Source organism: Cimex lectularius, unplaced genomic scaffold, assembly GCF_000648675.2.
Source record: "Cimex lectularius strain Harlan isolate CLEC.00 unplaced genomic scaffold, Clec_2.1 scaffold209, whole genome shotgun sequence".
In the NCBI taxonomy this organism is placed as follows: domain Eukaryota; kingdom Metazoa; phylum Arthropoda; class Insecta; order Hemiptera; family Cimicidae; genus Cimex; species Cimex lectularius.
The window spans coordinates 126,648-144,971 of record NW_019392784.1 but is presented as its reverse complement, the minus strand read 5'-3'; the positions used below and the strand labels follow the sequence as shown (position 1 = coordinate 144,971).

The window sequence follows — 18,324 nt, the reverse complement described above, 5'->3', positions numbered from 1 at the left end:
GGTCAAGAAAAATAAAGGGAGAGGGTCAATCGGAAGAGAGAGAAAGTATGTGAGAGGGGAGGCCAGTTTGGCCAACGTGACTATGATCATGATTCTATATTTACCAAAGGGATGTTTTTCAATATATAAGAACAATTTCCGATAGAAATATACAAGGTTAGATAAAAAGATAAAGCCGGGTTTAAAGTCCTGGGATAAAAGGGAGCTTCGACCTTCTCGCACGGTATTGATCTGTTATGGGGTCGGTGCGAATATGCTAAGATAATACTTCACGCCAAAAAAACTTCTCAAACTTTGACTGCACACTGCATATTTACTTAAAAAAATAAACAAATTAAAAAAAGAAGTCTATTCACTCTTGTCCATGACACATAGGCACATTTGGACAAGTAATAAAAATATTTTTCTCATCGACTTTTATCTATATTCTTGCAATTTCTACAATTATGTTTATATATAACACAAAATACCTTAAATCATACTCTAAGCAATTAAACATTTAATATCTTAATGCTCCTGATTGCCTCACGCTTATGACTCCAACTTCGTGGTTCGAGCTCATTCTCTCCACGCTGCTTTACATCGAACTATTGCATTATTTAATAGAACAAGCCGGTGGTTTACTATTAACAAGCTTGGCTTATTGACTGGGACAAGAAGAAGCTTTGAAATCCCCTTTTTTTGTTGATGTCGGATGGGAATTTGCACATTTTGGATAGCCTTCGTTTTGACTGTCACATAATTTCCCTTGCTGTTGCGTGTTTTGAACTCAAGAGACTGAAACCAGTTGTACGCCAATATAGGCTAGTGACGAGGTCAAAAGGGTCAAGTTCCCAAGAATGTTGGATCATAGTTTAAACGTTCCTTTAAGTTACAGCTTTAAGCTCAGTACACTTACAGTTCCTACATGCTATCCACTACAAACGATAAATACTGTCAATAACCACTTTGACAAGTTATAAACTCTTATACCATGTCATGACTACAGAACTAGGCACAAGGACAAATTCGCTCGACCCAAGCACCACACTACACTTTATGAGCACTTCATTCTATGCTCAGTGGCAAAAAATTTACAAAAAAAAACAATCAATACCTAAATCTAATTTATTTGCTAATAGCACAGTTCTTATCACAGTTTGGTTCTTTGTATAATTATTACTAAGATTAGGAACATAGAAAATAGACTTCATTCTAGAATTAAAACTAGGAACTTTAAAATTTTCATTAGATAATAAATAAGGGCAATCTAAACAGTTATTTAACAATTTATACAAAAATAAAAGATCTAACATATTTCGCCGTTTTTCTAGTGTCAATAGATTCATATATAACAAAATCGGTGTATAGCAATGAGGATCCCTAGGAATGTGAAATTTAAAGCTTACATATCTAAAAAACTTATTTTGTACTTGCTCTAATTTTTACACATCTTGAGCATATGCGTGGAGACCACAGAGTGGAACATATATACATAGTTTTTATAAATATTATAAATATATATCGTTAGTGGTCGTAATTGACTATTTTAATTATTCTGTATAGATGTGTATATATATATATATATGTAGGTGGCGAGTGAAGAAGATGCAGCGTCGATACCCCTAGCGTCGGAGAAAGGAAGAAAGGAGAACAAAGGAAAACGAGCATATGTAAGATATGTTGGACCGGCAAAGGGTCAATTTCTGGGTCTGTCTCTACTGCGGGTTTTTTGAGTTATTCAAACGCGTTTCGGCACTGCCCCACCAATAACCATTGATTGTCGAAACGCGTTTGAATAACTCAAAAACCAGCAAGTGGAGCACCCAGTAAGTGTCCCTGTGCCGGTTCAGCATAAGTTCACCGATTCGCAGACCAAAACCCATCATCAACTCGTGTACGAGTCGTTTGTTGAAGTAGTACATGATTGTATCTGAAGTTTTGATGTATTTTTATTATTCCGTTAATTAAAAAGTATTAAAACGGTCTCGTAGTAACTTTACTTCCACATATATGTATTTAACCAATTATGAAAGATGACGCTTTTATCTATGTAAAATGTGTTTTGCTTTTTGCCTATAAATAAAATTTTTTGATTTGAAATTCCGCAAAAAAAATCAGAGCTTTTGATAAATTTTGAGCTGACTTTTATGTAAAAATTAAAACAATGCCCAAAAATTTTACTTCTCTGTATCAATTACCAACAAATTGCTAAAACAAAATTTGATTACTTTTGTACAATATTACTTTGTGGATGAATTTCGCAGTCACTGTTCCTCACTTAACAATGAGGCCATTGAATTTACTATTTACGAACATTATTTTTCAAATTTATATACAGTGTACACGTGTAAGTGACAAATAGGAAAAATGACTAGGGCCATTATACATTTTGGAAGCGTAACATTACATTTAGCATATGTGTAACGACTCCGGAGAAAAAAATTAAAAACACTTGCACGGGGGAATTAATTAATTGAGAAAAAAATATATAAACTACTAGAATAATCAAATTCTGTTCTAGCGTTTTGAGAAGCGAGAAAATTACTAACATTTTTTTGGCAGTGAGCAGGAATTATTGTTCTATAAAACATCAATAAATTATTATTATCGTATTATATTTTTGTCCAATATCCCTCTGCTTTGGCATGTTTTCCCTTTAAACTGGTCAAAGGATTCGGTAAGAATTTAAATTATATGACACAACCTATTAGAATTGCTAAACAGCGCTTTGAAAACATATAATGTCGTAATAGAAATGTCGATTTTCTCTTAGATAGGATTTTTAAACATTTTATGCTAATTTGTTCCGTTTTTATTTTGTTATTTAATTGGTACTGTGTATAAAATTTAAAAGGAAATCAGAATGGAATTAAATAACAAACGTTTAGAATGATGCGTAAAATTTTGCCCAAATTTTTGACAGAAAGATAGGGATAAAACAGTACAATAATTTTGTTTACTGGTTTAAATATATTTTGTTTACTTTAATTTTAAAATCACCTATTTTTGCAATGACTGAGATGTTTAATTTCACCACTGGCATCGAGTACAAAACTCATTAAGCCACAATTTTCTCAAATCAGAAACACACTCGTCAAGGACGACTGTTATGTTGTAACATCGAATATGTTTGTCCTTCCTTATTGAGTTAATATGACTAACATTGCGAATTCATTGTACAAATAATGCCATTCAGAGGATTTTCATTGATACAAACAAAACTATTTCAACTTTAAAATGTCAGTGTCCAAACGTTCGCCGTCCTTTTAGCATCTTCTCAGGTAGATAACCTTTTTATGTTGAGAGCGTAATCAACCACGTTTGCTTTAAAACGAATAAAAGTTTGAAACATTATGCACCATTTTGAACATTATTTCTTGTCGACAGGAAAATAGAATTTAAAAAAATAAGTGTATTTCTGTGTTAACAATACTTAATACAAATTATTTTATATGCATAAATATATTTCCAAGGTTTCTAAAGGTTTGTTTAACAATGTTTATTTTTATGTAAAAGTTGATCCGAGACCCGGTAGTGTTAATGTGTGCATGAAATCATCGTTTAAAAGTTTTTGCTATGCCGACTTTGGCCTTGATAATCATGAAAGTCATGGCCGGACTTCGATGATCATTTACGAGCCTCGGCCGAAGAATACCAAGCGAAATCTTCAAAGGATTGCAAAAAGTTTAAGAAAGTTATCATCGTTTGATCACCACTTGGCAAGGAAGCTGTCTTTTCAATAGTTCTGCGACCCGGGTCAAAGATTAAAACGCAGCCAATTGCAACAATTTCCCATAGTTGACAACATATCTTCACAACGGATAAAACAAAAAGGGTGAAAAAACAATAGTAAATAAAATGGGTATAGTATTAAACAATCGAGGAGCTCAGCATATTCTAGCAATTAAGGAATAAATACGTTAAATTTGTTTTAAAGAGGATTTTACCAGCTCAAATAACTCTTTTATTTTTATTACTAAAATGACTTTTTAATAAAAATGCTTTCAAGTTAGGAAAATGAAACAAAAAATAACAATATATTTTTTTTTTCTGGGAAACATAATGGTGGTATGATACCATAGTAAAATAAAAATGTTATCTTTACACATGCTTTAATTGCATAAATTAAATTCATGTAAATCAAGAAAAAGGAACTAACAGTTAACTAATAAACTTTATTCTTTCCATCTCTGTACCACTCAGGATATAATACTCAACAATTAACGCCGCGGATAATTTATTTTCTCGTGAAATGTTTCGTAATCCTTCTGTAAAACCGTCCCATCCGGGTGAAACCATCATCCGCGTACAAAAAATGGATAATGAGCCTTTTTTTTTAAATTAAAAACAAAACAAAACCACGCTCAATGGGCTATTTGCCCGTAAATCTTAATAGTGCCGCTCGTTTTCCAAGAATCAAATTCTTCCATGTGAAGAACGTTTAATTTATCGGGACCGAATCTTCACTTCAGATTTGTTCTTAGAGAAAACCAATTATCGCGCAGAGGAACTTTCGAGGATTGGTAAATTTGGAAAAGGTGTCTATTAAGCAATCACCTCTAGTATGACGAAATTATTATTTTTTTAGCACTTTATGCTATCAGGCTTATCTTACGTTATAGCTATCTTTCAATTTATAAATTTTTTCAAAATTGGAAAAGTAATTACGAATTTATATCGACCATACGACGAAATATCCAACTATGATGTTATTTCAAGCCTGAATAAAATATAGATTTATAAGTAAAGTCTATGCACATTTTAATCTTCAGTTTAATTTTCGTTTGGAATAAATTAATTTTGTACATCATTTACTTCAAGACTAAGAATTGTTTGACTAATGCTGCAAAAATTTATATTTGTTGATACATATTACGAATTATTATGAACGATATCAAGAATTTTTTCATGCTCTCTTAATTACATTTTAAGAGTCAAACATCATTTACTATTTTTATGTAACGAGATTGCATAAATATTTTTTGTTTTAACCACTATATAAATATATTTACACAAAAAATACAATTAATGACAATAACCCATGTACTGGAGTTTGCTGAATCACTGATAAATTTACAAATTTACAAGAGAAAAAAAATCCTTTTTAAAAAGATAGTTCCTACCCTCAGTAAGTACATGTGTTCATACAAGTAAGTACTATCTTTCTAAAAAGGATTGAACACTGCACTCACTCCACAATTCATCATTTCTAGAGAAAAAAATGTTTAAAAGTAAAGTACAAAAATATAAAACAACTAGTTATGTAAATTAACAATAGACATAAACAAAAATATATTAAACTTGCATGAAGTTTGTAATACCAATGAAAAAGCAGATCTATCGGCTAAGGAAGCTGCCCAAGGCATCCACTACTGGTGGTCTATAACAGATATCCCTCAACCCTAATTAGATAAAATCAGTCCATTAAAATGTAGAATCTTGCATTAAGTAGGTCAATGAAAGAGTGGAAATAAGAAATCCCCACTATGAAGGTTCGCAACAGTGGGGTGTCTTTGAGAAAAAGCCCATTTGTATGTCGAGTTTGAGTTCCAGGCTGCGGGATTCGAACTCAGTACCTTTGCCTTACTGTGATGAGTGCCTTAACTCTTGCGACCACTGAAGCCCCCCCCACTCCAATAATATGTAATGAACTTAATCTTATTTTCAAATTTAAAAAAAGTATCTTTATTACATGTTATACTATTTGAGGAATGTAAAGAAATAATAAAATTAAATTGGGTTAAAGTGGGTTTGAATCCCGCTCGTGACACTTTTTCATTTGAGCCAAAACCTTATATAAAAAGATTAATTAATTGAAAGAAGTAATTTGGTCAATAGACCTCTAAATATAATGGATTTAATAAAATTAAACTTGCTTAATAATGAATTTTCAAATGAATTATAATACCTTCCATTACAATTTTATTTGATGCAATTAAATTTAAGTAGTATTAAAAAAACAAAGTTCCAATTGTGTTCATTTTATTAAGGAATAAAATTAAATACCAGCTACCAATATCAATCATTTGCATTCATAATTTCATTTTTAATCTGCTTTCCTTTATGTTGCATAGCGCGCACAGTCATGTGCATCCTGCGAGGATTCTTCAGTCATTTTTCAGCATAAAACCGTATACTATTAAAACCAGCCCAATATAATTAATTTGAATTTATCAAAAAAAATTGCACCAAATCAATGATTACACGTCACTGACAGCTTTGTTTAAACAATGGATGTTCGTCGCTCAATTATTTGTTCATGCCCACTCCACGTGAATTGGTAATCTAGATTCGTAATTTTCAAGTTGTTCATATTGCGTCAATTAATATTGTTATTCATATTGATGGCTGTATTATTTCTGATTACAGCGTATTTACAATGTCCACAGTATAGAGATTTTTGCACTAATTAAACATTAATTTAGATTAATTACTTTAAAATTGAAGTATTAAAATAAAATATTACATCCTTGCAATTTTATAGTAAATTTTGTTCTTCCAACATTTCAAATATTTTCTTAAAAAAATAACTACAAATATCTCTAAATAGATAAATGATAATTTTTTTTTTTTTTTAGTCATTGATTTATTGGGCATGTCATAAAATATCACAAACTCATGTTAATTTTGCAATAATTTTTGAATCAAAAACACAGAAGAAAGCATCCTTAAAAAAATAAATTCAATGAAGTAACTCACATAAAGGTGTTGCCATTACAACTTGTTGGTTCAGAAGTGAACAGTGAACCTCAAGGACCCTGAAAAAATTGTAGGTGCCTTCTAATAAATACATTTATTAGGCGAACATCTATAATAAATGTTGTATAGTTCCTTTATTAGTCTTTAACTTGAGCACTTCATAAAAAAGTGAAGCAAGAATTCCAATTAGATGATTTCACTTTCTAAAGAATAATAAGTATAGTCTATAGCATTTACAAAAGATAAGTCTTTCCATTTTTTTTTTTTCAAATTTAGGGAACAAACAATACATAAAAACAAAATCTACATTACGCCAGTGGCCAGTCTCTACCTATTAGACAGGTTCCTTTTGAGATATCTAATGTCCTTTCTCAGGCCAGTATTTCCAGGAAATATTGCCTAAAGTTTGGGATTACCAAGCAGATATACTAGACTAAACCCAATTTGCTTTACTCCATTTGCCGATTAGCTGAAAATAAGGACCTTTTTCATATTTTCTTTAATTGCTTAATTTATGAACCTTTCCGATATGCTTTCAAGGATTTTATTGAAGGGTAAAGCAACTGAGTAAATCTTCAGTTAAATTTTTGAAAAATACACATTTTATGTCAATAGCTTTACAAGTTAGGCCATTTACACTGAACAAAGCACCTATTTTATTATATATTACTTATAAGCTCTATTTTGCAAACGGGCGTACACATATACATGTATAGAACTGAGCCTACAACTTCATGCAGTCCGCTGGCAATTCCAACTTTTGTACTTTACAACTATCAGGCCTGGAGAAATACGCCAGGTGTTGGCAGTCAGGAGTCTGACCTATCTAAACCATACAGCACCAAGTTTGGGCTCTAGGGGTTATCAACAGCTAGATCATTTCAGCCCACAACGCAATCAGTTTCTAGATCCAAATTCACTCACACTCTCACTCTCTTCTAAATAAATTCTTTCCTATTTACATGACATTCACACAGATAACATGGTGGAGTACTTATATAACTAATCTAATAGGGGTTGATGGGGTACTTAATCATGATACTACACATTCACACTAATAAATACATTTTGGGAGTGGTTACTGTAATAATCTTGGCTCGTAGACTCCACAGTTGTGGGTTTGATTCCCAGTGTCGCCCCTGGCCCTTTTTTCGCAAAACCCTTCCACCTACCAAAAAATACATATACATACACATATCCTTGGATAATATGCTTTCATTAGTTCATAAGGCCATAACATTCACACAAAAAACACAATACAAGATATATATAAAATATTATGTACAGTAAAAAAGCTGTTTCCCCTAAAAATTGGAGCAGGGGTTCCAGATACTCGCTTCAGTGCTCAAGCACATTTCTCATATTGGGTGGCTTCCTATATATTATATAGAATTCCTTCCTATTCCTACCTCCACATATTGAACCAAGGGATGGAACTATTTTTAAGTGGCACACATCGAGCAACCTCTACATGCTAAACACATATGTAAGCTTTGGTCCAAAAGTAAGTGTCCATGTATCAACATCACATGGCCTATTCTTAATCGGGTATAATTATATTGATTCTGATAGTTATGTATATTATATGTAAGTAATTACTAATTATTTTAAATAATTCTAAGTTTGAGCTGTTATTTTTAGTTATAAATGGTTCATTTAAAATGTCAGACCCCCTGCATGGTTAAATTCACAATGTTAAGCAGGGATGTAACAAATAAAATAATTACAATTAATTAAGGTTTTTAGTTGAGATAAAAAAGTCAATGGCACGAGCGGGATTCGAACCCACGTTCTTCGGCTAGATACGCCACTGCTCTACCACTTGAGCTATCATGACCTCGATCCACTCGGACACTAACTTCCCAAATAAAATAATATTTAATTGATGAATAAAAATGAATTAATAAATAAACAGTTTTTTATTATTAAACTTTTTGAAAATTATTGTTATAAAATTGTTGATTCTATTCTCAATTTTTGCAATTTAGAAAAAAATTGTATTTACAAGGTATGTAAATAATGACAGCAGGTATTAGTAGCAAATATATAAAATAAAAAAATTATTGAGATTTTGAAGTTTTGAGTTCTTCTTCTTTGACTTTTTCTTCCTGTTCTTTAGCCACTTTTTCAAAAGTATGCTTAATTTTATTAGAATAATCATCAATCCATTTGAGGGAATTGACATTAGCATTTAGAATCCTGCCGATTTGAAGAATGGGGTCATTGGGGTTGTAGCCGCCCATCACATTCTCATTGATCGTCTCAATCACCTCTTTGAGATCTTCGCTTAGCCGTTTCATGTTGGTGTCGATCGACTCTGCAAGCTCGTACAACTGCCTCCTTTGGTCCTCGTTCCTGTTCGTCTGCAGCCTGTTCGGGTCGCTCTCCATCGAGACGACCACCTTCTCCAGCTCAGCCTGTTGAGACTTGATAAAGTCCAGATCGCAGATTATTTGCTTTTGACATATCATGACATTCTTTATCGTCTGACACATGGCGTTGAGGGAATTGCCGTTTTTCTTTATTATCTTGTCCCATTCGTTAATCTGTGTGGCTTTGTTAATAAAGTCTTTTTCCTGATCCATCAAATCCAGGGTCCACTTGTTGACATTGTTTTCGAACTGTTTTAAAACAGCTTCTGATATATTTTCCTCTGTTGATTTATTCATTGTACCTTCGCTTTTGGTATTTATATGAAAAATCCGCCTCGATTCGAAAAAAACTACACAATTTTTTATTACACAACGCGAGCAATTTACATTATATAATGATAAAATCTAAATAATATTTACCATAAATAATGTTAAGGCCAATAACTTGTATAAAATAAAAACAAACCTCAGCACTAAAACATAAGTATAAGAACCATGCTTGGGGAAACAAACTGAAGGTAAAAGTAACCTTATTGTTGTTATAAGCTTCAACGAACTGCTATATTTTCATACAAGAAAATTTCTTTATTTACAATCAATATTCTTTTCATTAAAAAATAAAACCGTAAGTATTTCAGCAATTCAGTCTTTACTAATCATATATATTGCCATTAATACCTCTATGTTCATTATAAAACATCACTGCCGGTTATATGCTCGGAAGCATATGACAACAGGCCAACAAAAATGGGATAGGCAGATAAAAGATGATCTATCACAACCAAAATACTATTTTTCAAACATAATCTTGGATCTGTAGCAATAAAAAAAATATGAGTGATAAATAATTATGTATTTTTCGATAGAAATTAACAACAGACTTAAAATTTAAATATTATATTTAAGAACAAGACAGTTTTTGTTGTTTTAATCATAGTACTATATTCCAGGTAACCAGAAAAGTTGCGGTTTTTCGTTTGCTCTTTTTTGTCTTCTTAAAGGGGCATCTGACAGCTTTTACAATACATTCAATATGCATTCACACCAATAAAAACATTCACACCTACATACATTCCATTCTTCTATTTGGTAGATGGAGTACTCATTATTCCTCCATCCATCTGCATACAATAACAAAATAATCTAATTGGGGTCGATGGGGTACTTTTATAAATATTCCGCCATCGACCCATGTCATGTACACAGCTTGAGAGGCAATGGGGATGCTATTCCACCATCAGCCCCTCCCCATTCACTCTAATAAATACACTCACTCATACAAAACAGAAACACAAAACAAATGATGAAGAAGTAAAAAATTATATTATACAATAAAAAAAGTGATACCTGAAACTCGCTACCATGTCCAAGAACTATTTTTAAATCCAATGGCATGCCTGCATGCTCTCTGTATGGAGCCAAGGCATGAGTCGCTTCTATTATGTGGGGCACATCGAGCAACCTTTCTCTGCATAAGGGGCACCTGTGCGGGCTTTGGCCCAAAAGCACGTTCCCGTGTGGCCAACCTGTCGGGTGAGGACGATCCCTCATCTCCTGCTCAGGTTCATTCATTTGCTAATGTTTTAATATCATTAATCACCATTTCTAATTGTATAGGAGGATTAGGTGTTTACATCATATAATATTGACATATTTTCGTGTACCATTTAGTTGTGTTGAAAAGTTCAACTCAGCAGTGAAAAATTCATTTAACGAAGGTTTAAGAGCACTTGGGAAGTTAGAGACGACTTAATAAAGGGTAGATCGCGTTCATTAGAAACTAAAAAGAAGCTATTTGAATCTATTGTTGCTGCTTCATCTGTGTATTCTGAGGAATTGTGGTCACTTGGCTATTTTATTGAATTGGACAAATTACGAGTACAGTGTTTTAAGCAACTTCACTATTTGCTCACAACTACACCTATGAAGCTTGAACCATGCAGTTGCTAAATATATATAGGCTGTTTAATACTAAAGAAATAAAATTGTTTCACAATGCGCTCAAATATTCACATTCAATCAATATGCTCTGTCTGTAATCTGTTTGAAGAGGAGAACTTGGAATATGTTTTTTTTTTTAATTGTCTAATTTACAAAGCCCAAAGATCATTTTATTTAAAGAAATGCATTGATACTTGTGTAATAATAACAATTCAGACAAACTTGAGTTCTTGTTCAAATTTGAAGCAGGAAACCAGTTCAATAGATGTGTTTAATTTTATTTATGAAGCAGTAAAATTGAGGGCTTTCATTGTCAATGAATGATATTTTCATATGAATGAATATAGTTTTGCATCATGTAATTATTTATTTTAAGTTTAGTTCCACATATGTAGGTTCTTTGTTTTATTTAGCATGACTTCCACCTTCATATCGATTTTAGGACCTGTCTCGGGTGTTCTAGTCTGGAACTTAAATTCATACAATAAGCACACACGAATTATCACTTTTGAAGTCATGAGAAAGAAAATATTTTATAATTTCCAGTGAACTGTTGGAGACACTTTTTCTTTATGAACTGACACATAATCACCCAACCTAACTTATCCTCCAATGTAAATAGAAATGTTGATTAATAACTTACTGTATTAAAACAATAACAAATGAAAAACCCTATCCGTTTATGGTTATCTGGTAGATTTAAAAAAAAATTATAATTGTAATAATTTTTTCTGTCTGTCTAGAAACAATGTTTTCGTTGGTGTTACAAAGGAGTGTTTCATCAAATGTCGGTGAGTTTGTTTTCAACCGGAACCCAAGAAGTCTTGAAAAACTGCGCATAGCTTTTAAACCCAAGGGTTGGCACCTGGAAAAACCTGGAAAATCATTTTGGCACAAGCTTACTTTTGAGAGGACTAGTAGGCACCTGACTTCGAGACTGGTTCACTTCAAGAATGGCACTGTTTTAACAGCTTCGACTAAAGAGTGGGCCATACGGAAGTTCCTCTACTCGACTGTCGATAAGTCGGCATACATGAACCTCGGCAGAGTCATGTCACAGCGATGCTTACAGTGCGGGATAACTGAAATGATCAACGACAATTTGGAGGTCAAAAGTGACAATTTGAAATTGTTTTATGAAGAAATGGAAAAAAATGGGATCTCTTTCCAGGAACCTGATGCCTACGTTAATCCGAGACCTTCTGATATCGAGAGACCTGAAAAATCATGGGAAATACACATATAATTTTTCCCCTTGCTAGTGTGTAAATACTTAAAAATTACTTTTTAAATAAATAAATTAGGTTTTTTGTTTTGTTTTTCTAGTTGTGTTATTCATCACCTTGTAAATAATATACTATGGTTTGTATTGAAGTTTCAAGCTTTCGATAAACCATAAAAGCATTACAATATATAATAACATATGTATAAGGCACTCCAGGCTGACACATGGGCATCTTTTCGGCAAAGAAAATGCACTTTATGCAGAGCACAAGTATCTGTAAAATATATTTACAGAGTATAAGAAATTAACGTTGCAAAAAAAATAAGTTGTGACCTGCCTCTAGACTTTAAACAACTTTTAAAGCAAGAAATTGATTCTATACCTGAAACAAACGTTTGGTCGCATAAATGGAGCTCTTTCACACATTGGTTAGAAAATATCCTTAATTTGAGCAAATGAATTTGTTAACATGAATGTTATAGTATGTTTGTGATGGAACATCAAGTACCCATAAACACACCAAAGTAGTCTAGGTATTTAGTTGTACATAAGTAGTCACTGCCATAATATCAAAAAGACAAAAACTCTGGTGACTACCATTTGTGTGAATGTATTTATTTGCATGAATGGTTGAGTATGTACTGTAGGAAAATAGAGAAAGGATACAATTTGAAAACAAAAAAATTTATTGACGCAGTGAAAATCAAATGAAGGTATGAGGTCTGGTCGGGATAAATCTTCAAGACAGAATGACCAGTTCTGTTCCTAAGCTTGCTTGTTTCTTTCGCTTTCATTGTCATACCAGCTATGCTGCCGACACAATCGCTAAGTCAGAATGATAATGATGACATTCGGACAAGTATATGTGGAAAATTGAATACACACAGACCTTTCGAACAATTAGGTTAACTTAGGATAGTGAATGCATGATTTTTACTGTGTAAGAATTGTTGTGAATTAAGGTGGAATTGTCGTGGGTTCAAGGTGAAAAACGCCTTGCCGGCACCCCAACTTACATGTAGGTTGTATATAATTTTAGTGTAGTTAAGGGGTGGGGGTCTCAGATTAGGTAAGACTAGTTAACAATGTCATCTGCATAGCCTTGTATATATTTATATTGAAATATAAATTTTTAATTTTTTTAAAAAGTTTTAAATTGATCAAATAAATTTGATCATGACACAAAAGCCAAAATATAAAAATAAAGTCATTAGTAGCATGAATTTTCATAAAAATGAAGAGTGGGTTAAGATAAAAAGTTATTCATTTTCATTTTTTTTAATATTTGTAAATGTAATAATCTCAATAACAACAAAAATGATATAAATAGTACATGATTGGGGTGTTTGTGACTGCAATGGTTTAAGCGTTGAGCTCATCACTGAAAGGTAAAAAAGGTCCCAGGTTCAAATCCAGTGGCCCTGCATTTGAGCCCAACATACGTTACAAATAGGCTTTTTTTTCCAAAAACATCAACATACAAGTACATGACACTTCACAGTATATATTTATACTTAAGGCTGGAAGAATAAATAATTTTTTTTTCAACTTCAAATTTATCAACTTTTTTCTTTACAACATAGTGTACATACAACAATGATAACATTTAATGTTAATTATAAAACTGTTTTCGAATTATTCATACAGTCCTAATTATATATAGTTCAACATTGTTTTGTTTTTCTAATATCAGATTCAAAATAATAAATGCAAACAAGATATATTAGTACATCTTGAGCTTTGATGAACAAAAAATAAGCTTATAAAAGGGATAATTATGTGACACTACACTACATATATAATAGTTTAGGATATTTTTCTAGTTTTCTAAAATTGTAGTGATTTCTAGGAAACATTTGTAAATTGTTTTAGTTTGTTTCTCTCGAATTTTATTTCTATTACCATAAAAACATTGAGGTTACTATCATTATCGCATTGATATGATTATTGTAAGCAGATATGTTTTCTAGATTTATTTTTTTTTTTGGGAGACTGCCCTTCATTTTTAATATCATTCATTTTACTTTTGCCAAGAAAAGTAGTTGGTGTCTGATATTTCATTGTGGAAAACTTTTCAGTTTTCAACAATACCACGTCTTTGGTTCGTCCTCAAATTCCTGATGTCAAGATTCTCTATAATTTCTGAAAAATATAAAGTCAATTAAAGAATTATTTCAATTATAATATTAAATTTACATTCTCTTGATGGCAGAGTTATACGGTGGTGGGCTAGGTCTGCAGTTATCTTTTTTGTCGATTCTTTGCCTGAAATAAAAATTATTGTTGATAATGTCATCATATTTTGACTAACTTAAAGGAATACCTCGGGCTATCTTCTGACTTGAAACCAGACGATCGTAAACTGGTCGTTGCCCTTTGTACAGCCTCGTATTGCATGAGTGTAACATCGTCTTCTACACTTTGTTTATCGCTGAAAAACAGTTTTTCGTATTAGAGACAATATTGTTCATATAATCTACAACCCATCGGAGAATTTTTGTTTAAACCATGAGAAAACTACACTCTATTCAAAAAAATAAACACACACTCAATTTTAAACCATTTTATTATAACACACTCTTGGTTTATAATATAAAAGAAAAATATATAAAAGTGGTTATTGTTAGACAAATCAAAACCCATGTTCTATAGGCATTGTTGAATATATATGGTACAACTATATCGCATTATAAAATTTACTCATAAAACCAAAGAAAACCATGTTAGTCACGAGCTCTGAACTCATTACCTCCAGTAATTTTCACAAATTGAAAAAACAGACTCAAAGAAATCATCTGATTTATCATCAGTGCTGCAAATGGTCAAGTTTAGAAAAAAAATGTTTAAATGATAAAAAATATATTATGTCTATCAATCTATTGATATGTATACGCACACTTACACTTTGTCATAATGGAAACACAATACAAAGCTGAGCAGGACGATGAATAGGAAAAGTGAGAGAAACGGGATGACCAGTACCGTAAGCATTTCTCTTGCGAAATGCCTCCTTGGAAGACTCTCCCTTCTCACAAGATTCCAGCTCACATTGTCTGAAACTCGTTCTGGCTCATGGTACTGAGCATTGTCGGTGAAACTGTCATCACTCTTCTCCTGCAATATGTACTATTATTAACATAAATTAAATCTTAAGGGTAATTTAGTAGTGTAGGTAAGCTAAAATGTGCTGGCTACAGTAAAACAAATTAATTTACATGATAATCTATAAATACAAACAAACCAGACGGAAGAAACACCAGTCAATTAGGAAGTTCTTAGGCCTGAAGCGGCGGTCAACTGTCGACCTTTTAAAGTCCCTAGGGCATGAAGTGAACTTGTAAAGAGGTTTCACTTCGTCTTGGAGATCTAAAAGGACCTGTGAATATTTTGAAGTACTTCCCAGATGCACAACAACTCTAAAAAAAAACCAAAAACAATTTTATAAAATAGACTTTTTTAAAATAATTTTATCATTTAATTACCCTTCTCCATCATTTGGATGCAATGGCAGTCTCCCTCCCATCTCCAGAGCAGAAGCAATTAAAGTCATCTGCAGGTCTGACTTGCTCTCAGTCCAAAGTTCATCCGTGAAGATTTTCAGCAAGTCGTTCAACCTGTCCTTGTCAAACAAGTCTTCTAAGTTGAGATTATCTATTTTGAGCACGACGAAGAACTTTGCAGGATCTGAATCAGAATTGTATTAAAGGATTTTTAGAAAGTTGAGTAAAGTAAAATAATTCTTGTTATACAGGAGATTTTAACATCCAACTACCTGTTGGGTGTCATGGATGAAGGGACAAACCACTTTACAATATATTTTGCAGTAAAAATAATTTGAGGTGGGGTGAATATATCAATTCACTTTTTGGAAAAGATAGTTCTATTTGTAGTCTGTTTTAAGCAGCTATCTGGATTTTGAGTATTAAAGTCAACAGGCTGAAGATTATAAACACTTTTCTCAATATCCAACATCCTACAATTTGCATTAAGAACTTATCTTTTCCAAAATGTTAAAACTACATTTTGTATACTATAATAAATTAAAAGCTCTGCCAGGCTTCAAAGCCAGAACCACTAGTGTGGCAAATACAAACTCATAAGTTGACTGTTTTCTGTATTACCTGAATTTTCTCTAATGTTAATGTTTATGATTTTCCTCCTGGTCTCATAGTTGTCTTTCCTCAGGCCAACGAGCTCCAGCTAATTTAAAAATGTTTCTGTTACCATTGTTGTTGTGTCATTAGAAACTATTAAAAAAATATGAACACAAAAACCTTGACATCTTCAGTATGTGCAGGTGGAACACCGTATAGATAACCAATCGGTAAATTTTTACTGGATAAATAATTCATCCAATTTGGTAAATCCGGTGAGTTGGCAAGGGATGCTCGGAACCAATACCCAAATTTTGTGCCTAAAATGTAAAAAATGCTGAATTTATTCTCCACTTGCAGGGGTTATCGTTAGCCTAAACCGGAACAACTTTAGTGTCGTCCGTGTTTAGCCTACCTTCCCCCCTCGTTTAATAAAACATTATTCGATGGAACTGCAATCGTTATTAATCGGAATTGTTCCAACATACCCTCTGTGGTCCAGTTGAATATTTCCGGACCTATCTGCATCACGAACACCTTCCTCGTCCACAAATCCGCACATCGTGCGGTCCCGAATGTGAAAAGGGCTAAAATCGAAAATCCCACCAGAGTGATAGTCTGTAAATTTATAAATATTGAGTATTTTAATAAAGTCATTTAAACATAAAATTACTCTCTAGCCCACCATTATTTAAGGGCGAATATGGAAATAGGAACTAAGGAGGTTACAACATTGTCTCCATACAGAAATAAAACTTTTTTATTACTCTAATTAAAAGAAGAAAACGGAACAATGCATTTGAATCTTATTTAAATCGACAAAATATTTAAAAGTTACTGTATTTTTTAATCTAGTTTTGTATTCAATAATTTTTACGTTTTACTTAAACGTCTTCCTAGAATTTCAAAAGAAACTTATTTCATTGCAACAAACAGTTTTTTCTTTATACATAGAGATGCTGCAGTTAAAATAACAATTACATTCGTAAATAAAAGTCCGCTTATACATTTTTAACATAATTAGCTATGATTTTTCCCATATACTATATAAAAATATTTTTATAAGACAGAGGTCTTATCATCAAAAGAGACTGGTTGTTTTTCTGGTGATAACTGACCTTTAAGAAATTAAGTACTTGAATTTAAAGCTCATTAGTAGGGGCAAATTTTCCGTAAACGTCATATTTATCAATATTTACAGGGCCAGTAAAATTTACTTAAACGTAAAGGTTTACGTTTATTTAATTGTTCATGTGGACCACGAAAACTAGTGAATTTAATAAATGGTTACGTTCTGATTTTATACTTTGATTGCTTAATGTTACAATTTAAAAAAAGAATCTTATAGGATTGTTAATATTTTATTAACGTAATCAGATTTACAGTAGAATTAATATTTCATGAGATACCGGGGTTTCATGGGAAAAAGTTTTGAAAGGTAGAACTAACACAAAAAGTGAAATATCTCTAATACTATTGAGAATCAGACAATATATTGGGTTGTCCGGAAAATAATGCAGGATTTTAAGTTTTCATTAAAAAAAATCTATATAAAATATTCTGTTTACGTTTACAGGATTACTCATTTNATTTTGATTAAAGAACATTGCTTTAAAGTAACTAGTTTCTTTTTTTTTGTTTAATACCAAAATCCTGCATTATTTTCCGGACAACCCAATATAATAGGGAATTTTTAGTCCGATTTGATAAGTAGAATAACCTTCTGAAGTATTGACGTCTGTTCACGGGACACCCTGTATATATGTCTATTATAAATATATATTGTTATATATGTTGTTTGTATTTGTACATATATTTTAAATAGTCGTAAAATACCATATAAACATCAATATAAAATAAGAAATGTATTACGAATGATCGATTAGAAATTTAAAAAAGTGATTGAAAATCGCGAGTTTTCTTATTCACGTTATAAACTTAGGACATATTCCTTTCTGTTTTAATATGTGTATACACCCATTACTTTTCAACAGAGTGTGTATAAGTACAT

At 32.1% G+C, this 18,324-nt stretch overlaps 3 protein-coding genes across 3 annotated transcripts; 1 reads left to right on the top strand and 2 right to left on the bottom strand.

The window, feature by feature from the left end:
- Positions 1-8,623: 8,623 nt before the first annotated feature.
- Positions 8,624-9,584, bottom strand: LOC106670361 (nuclear pore glycoprotein p62-like). Its single transcript, XM_014400622.2, has 2 exons — positions 9,474-9,584; positions 8,624-9,403 (listed from the first exon to the last, which is right to left on the bottom strand). Exon 2 carries the CDS (start codon positions 9,348-9,350, stop codon positions 8,742-8,744), a length of 609 nt encoding a protein of 202 aa, XP_014256108.1. The 5' UTR covers positions 9,351-9,403; positions 9,474-9,584; the 3' UTR covers positions 8,624-8,741.
- A 906-nt stretch (positions 9,585-10,490) lies between these two features.
- LOC106670368 (39S ribosomal protein L18, mitochondrial) lies at positions 10,491-12,315 on the top strand. Its single transcript, XM_014400643.2, has 2 exons — positions 10,491-10,586; positions 11,738-12,315. Exon 2 carries the CDS (start codon positions 11,743-11,745, stop codon positions 12,238-12,240), a length of 498 nt encoding a protein of 165 aa, XP_014256129.1. The 5' UTR covers positions 10,491-10,586; positions 11,738-11,742; the 3' UTR covers positions 12,241-12,315.
- A 1,205-nt stretch (positions 12,316-13,520) lies between these two features.
- Positions 13,521-18,057, bottom strand: LOC106670679 (epsilon-sarcoglycan; the record flags this gene model as incomplete). Its single annotated transcript, XM_024227821.1, has 11 exons — positions 13,521-14,361; positions 14,416-14,484; positions 14,543-14,650; positions 14,969-15,031; positions 15,122-15,345; positions 15,461-15,635; positions 15,702-15,903; positions 16,341-16,419; positions 16,494-16,633; positions 16,802-16,931; positions 18,034-18,057. Coding segments are annotated over 11 exons (1,233 nt in total), but the record flags the coding sequence as incomplete, so codon positions are not given.
- Positions 18,058-18,324: the final 267 nt, after the last annotated feature.

What these genes read in the sequence shown, in the direction of transcription:
- LOC106670361 (XM_014400622.2), bottom strand. Translation starts at nt 9,350, where the DNA reads ATGAATAAATCAACAGAGGAAAATATATCAGAAGCTGTTTTAAAACAG.
- LOC106670368 (XM_014400643.2), top strand. Translation starts at nt 11,743, where the DNA reads ATGTTTTCGTTGGTGTTACAAAGGAGTGTTTCATCAAATGTCGGTGAG.